The sequence below is a fragment of the Pteropus vampyrus genome, unplaced genomic scaffold (assembly GCF_000151845.1).
Source record: "Pteropus vampyrus isolate Shadow unplaced genomic scaffold, Pvam_2.0 Scaffold145, whole genome shotgun sequence".
Lineage (NCBI taxonomy): Eukaryota > Metazoa > Chordata > Mammalia > Chiroptera > Pteropodidae > Pteropus > Pteropus vampyrus.
In genome coordinates, this window is record NW_011888926.1 from 509,948 (window position 1) to 514,577 (window position 4,630).

At 60.9% G+C, this 4,630-nt stretch overlaps 1 protein-coding gene across 1 annotated transcript in view; it reads left to right on the forward strand.

The window, feature by feature from the left end:
- SCUBE1 (signal peptide, CUB domain and EGF like domain containing 1) overlaps positions 1-4,630 on the forward strand; it is a 126,495-nt gene that overhangs the window by 100,066 nt on the left and 21,799 nt on the right. The window contains exons 9-11 of the mRNA XM_023535896.1: positions 2,234-2,350; positions 3,863-3,985; positions 4,394-4,467. Coding sequence (XP_023391664.1) covers positions 2,234-2,350; positions 3,863-3,985; positions 4,394-4,467 — 314 coding nt within the window. The remainder of the gene's footprint in view (positions 1-2,233; positions 2,351-3,862; positions 3,986-4,393; positions 4,468-4,630) is intronic.

A 4,630-nucleotide genomic window follows, 5' to 3' on the forward strand; every position in this document is an offset into this window, starting at 1 on the left:
TTTAGGGGCCCTCAGAAGCCATTCAGTCCAACCTGTCCCTTTTATGGATGGGAAACTGAGGCCCAGGGAGGGATCAGCAGATATCCCAAGTGGCATAGCCAGTGGTGGCAGAGCGCATCATCCCTGTCCCGCCCCCCCCACCCCTCCCATCCCCGCCGCCTTCAGCGGCTTTGGAGGTAAAATGCTGCCACCTGGTGGAAGGAGCCACACATTGCAGGTGCTCTCCAACAGCCCTTCCTTAGGGTCCCGGGGCGCCTGCTAGGAGCAGGGGTGATGGGAGGACGTCTGGGCAGAAGCCAAATGTCAGAGCCCCGGACAAGTCCGGCAGACATCCAGGATGCAGCGGTCACCCACAGGATGGGCAGTGGAGAGAGTGGTCAGGAAAGACCGCCTGGGGAGGGGCCCCGGCGAAATGCTTGAAGGATGAATAGGCATTTTCCGGGAGCAGCCAAGGAGGCAAACGCACCCAGGCAGTGGCACTGTTAGGCTGAGGGAGTTTGGGGGATCATGAAGAGCCCTGTAGGGCCAGCTTTGGGGACAAGTGCAGAGAGAGGGGCCAGGGATGCCTGTGTGACGGAGGAGTGGGCCAGTGCCATCACTGACGACGGTCGTGGGCTAGCCACCTCGTTTCCACAGGGTTCCAGTAGTTGCAGGCTGCACGTGGCCGAGCCCAGCCATGGGGCGTGCAGCTCCCGCCGGCCGGTGCGGCTCAGAGGCCCTGAGGGGCAAGGGGTGTGGTCCTGAGAGGAAGCAGGAGCAGGAGGCCAGTACCAGAGGGTCCGAGGCCAGCCTGTCCCGGGGCCCACCGTGTGACCCGGGCCAGCCTGTCCCGGGGCTCGCCGTGTGACCCGGGCCAGCGTCTTCCTCTCAGGGCATGAGGCTCTGCAGAGAGCACAGCATCTGTCCAGGCCCCATTAAGGCCCCTCCACTCTTTGTTTGACTTCGTTTCCCAGTCCGCCTTGCTGCCTTCTGTGGAGGGCTGAGGGAGGGCCCTTGACCTTGCATCCTCCGCTGCCCTGTGAGAGAGGGCAGCTGCCAAGGAGGAGGAGGCAACGATGTGTCTGCTCCTGGCCTCCGGCTGCTGCTTCTCCATCCTCCAGGCTCATCTCTGAGGCCCTGGGGCTCTGGCCGTGCCCCACCCCTGCTCCAACACCACCCTGGGCTCCCCAGCTCCAGCAGGGAGCATCTAAGCTCCCTTGTTTGTCACTCAGAACCCTTGGGATGGGGACCCCAGACACCCCGCCTCAGCCCCCTGAGCTCCACACAATCCCCTGGGCACCTCTTGCTGCCACCTTCCAGCCTTTGCTGGCAGTACCCTCCCCCCATTCTCCTTCATTCCAAGCTGGCCCCATCCTTCAAAGTCCAGCCTAAGTGCCACAAGAACCAGGAGATCTTCCCACACCCAAGAAGAATCCCATCCATCGAGCACCCACAGCACAAGTCCTTCCTTGTGTTAGTGTTATTGCGAACACACACATATAAATACATGTGTAGTCACATGAGCTGATGTAGTCAGAGAGTGAACTCCAACTACAGTGCCCATGGAGATAGGAGCCACCATCAGCTGTCCCATGAGGATCATCTTCCTCAGAATTTATGGCCAGGACAGACTTATCTCCTCTGAGCATGTGGTTTTTTCCTCCTTTCTGGTAATACCACTCTGTAACTCTCCCTCTTTCCCTTTTTACCCTGGCTTCCAGGAAGCTCAATAAAATTTCACATACTATCAAGGTTACCTTGTTATCCCTATGGGTAGCATATTTCTCCCCCTCCCCCCCCCTTCTATTTGTCCTTTTTTTCTTATTTTCTCAAGAGACATCTTGGGGTGATGGGAAAACATACTTGATCAGTACCCAAGAGGCCTGGTTTCATGTCCCAGTTCAGCTGCTTCCCCAGGCAAGCCCCTGCCAATTTCCTGCAGGTATGGATTAAAAACCAATCCTGATCACAGTTGAATGAAATATTAAAATGACAGATTTGTAATAATCCCTTCTATTCAAAATATTTCTACCCCACTCACCTCCAGAACATATGCGAGGTGGTTTCTAACCCAGAAACATGGGGTTAATGGAGACACAGTGACATCGGGCAGCGACAGGAAGTGGACCAGCTGTGCACTATAAGCCCGGGGCCCGGGGGCTGTCTATGCACTAACGTTCGTTAAGTGACTGAGTGACAGGCTGTGCCCCGCCACCCGAAACTCCCCAAACTTTCTCTCCCTGTGGCCACACAGACATCGACGAGTGCTCCTTCGAGCGGACCTGTGACCACATCTGCATCAACTCCCCGGGCAGCTTCCAGTGCCTGTGTCACCGCGGCTACATACTCTATGGGACAACCCACTGCGGAGGTCTGCAGCCCGCCCTCCAGGGCCACCTTCCCCCCGAGGCACGCGCCTGGCCGCACGGCCACCTACACTGCACCCCACACCCCAACCCTGACCCTGACTCTTGACAGGCCTGGAAGAGACCTAAGCAAGTCTGGTGACGGGTGGGCAGAGGGACTCGGCCAAGGGCAAGGCAGGAAGACGGGGAGGAGCCAGCAAGTACCCCCCGAGCACCGGGCCTCAGCCAGGTGGTGGGCATAGGCCTGGAATCAGCAGTTGCGGGAGACCTCAGTCCAGAAGTGGGGGAGGGGGGGGCCACTACACAGAGAATCCCACAGACAGTTCATTCCAGTGGGAGAGGGTGGCAACAGAGAAGGGCAGAGTAGGGAGACGGTGGGGGGACCCTAAGGGCGAAGTGTTTGAGTCAAGATGCGGGGAAGCCCGCCGGAGGGGTCAGCGTGCGAAGGGCGCTGAGCCGTGGGCGCTCGGAGGCACCGAGGCGGCCAGTGCGACTGGAGCCCGTGGCCGTGGAGGGAGATGCAGGCGGGGAGGACGCAGGGCGTCGTGAGCCCCACAGGGGACTTGGCGTTTTCTTCCCGGTAAGATGCGAAACCGCTGGAGGCTTTAAGCGGGGTTGCGACATGGCCAAGTTCGTGTAAGGAGACCGCTCTCGCCACCCTGATGGCACCCGGAGACGGCCCCGGGCATGCGAACTGCTGGAGCTCCAGCAGGGTGGGGAGAGATGCAGAGAAGGAGAAGGTTCTAGATGTATTTAGGAGCCACACAGGATGGGACTTGGGGACGTTGGGGCCAGCGGTGGAGGTGGAGTTGCCGGGCACGGCCGCTCGGTCCTGAGTGTCTCTTCCTTTCTTGTGACCTGGGGTGTCTGCTGGGTGGCTGTGAAGGCCCGATGGGGTCAGGCAGCGAAGTGATCAGGCACAGCTGGTGCTGGGGGTAGCGCCTGGGGTGAGCTGCAGATTCCCCTGGAGGAACCCCTCCAAACATGGGCGCCGGCTTCCCTGGGCCTGCCACCTCGAATGCCGGTGGCCCGGGTGCTCAGTCCTGACGGAGGCCCAGCCCTTTGCCCCGGCCACCGCATGTGCTTGGGTCTTTGGTGGCCGGACGGAAGGGCCTTACAGGTGACTCCTTTCAGCTGGGTGCCTGTCGTATAGGAGGGAAGCGGCTGGGAAGGGGTCGCCCAGAGTCCCACAGTGAGATAAGGCGCGTGGTCCCTGGGCCAGTGCTCACTCCCTGCCCCAAAAGAGCCGATGGGAACTTTGATCTTGTGCCACTCCTCTGTCCTGCCCCCAGTCTGGGCCAGAGGGATGTGTGTTGGTGTCTGTGCGAGCCTCATGTGCACACACATGTGTGTGCATGCGTGCTCGAGTGTGTGTTGTGTGAGGCCACATGTGGCAGTATCAGATTAGGGCCGAGGGATTCTTGGCCCTCCTGTCCTGGGTGGGCCCTGCCCTGCCAGCCCTGAGGGTGTGGCCTGGGCCAGCCCCCTCCTGCCATGACGCCCGCCTGCGCTTCCAGATGTGGATGAGTGCAGCATGAACAACGGGAGCTGTGACCAGGGCTGCGTCAACACCAAGGGCAGCTACGAATGCATCTGCCCCCCGGGGAGGCGGCTCCACTGGAACCGGAAGGACTGCGTGGGTGAGTGCCCCGGGGCGCACTGCGGGACCCCTCCCCATCCACCGGTGCCTGACGGGAGGGGCAGTGGCTTCTCCAGGCAGGGCGAGCAAGACAGAGCCCAGTACTTCCTCTGGGCCTCGGAGTTCCTGGGCTATGGCTGTGGCGTATGGCAAACAGGAAGGAGGCTCACAGAGAAGAGGGGACACAGGTAAGAGAGCAGCCGGGTGTCGGCCAGAGGAACAGAGACAGACCTGCGGGGGAGGGGGCACAGAGGTGGCGATCTGAAGGTCAGTGAGTGCAGACCATAAGCTCAGAAGGACCTGGAAGCTTAGAGGGTGTGGAATGTGGAGGCCTGAGCTCCCGCAGCTCCCTCTTGTCCTGCCAAGGAAGCAGTGTTGGGGAGGGGTCCACGGGGTGCAGCAGCATCAGAGCCTGTACGAGGCACACCTGGGTCTTTGCAAACCCCCACCTGCCCAGGCCGCCAGCCCCACAGCATCGGGCAGGTTGGGGGGTCGGGGGGAACCACCTGCACAGCGATCGGGTGCCCTCTGCCCAAGCGACCTGGGCACCGGGGCGCCTCTAAGCTGAGTTCCGGACAGTGCCCCCCAGTGGGAGGTTCCACAAACGCATACTGACTTTCCACTGTATGGTGGGCCTGCCCTGGGC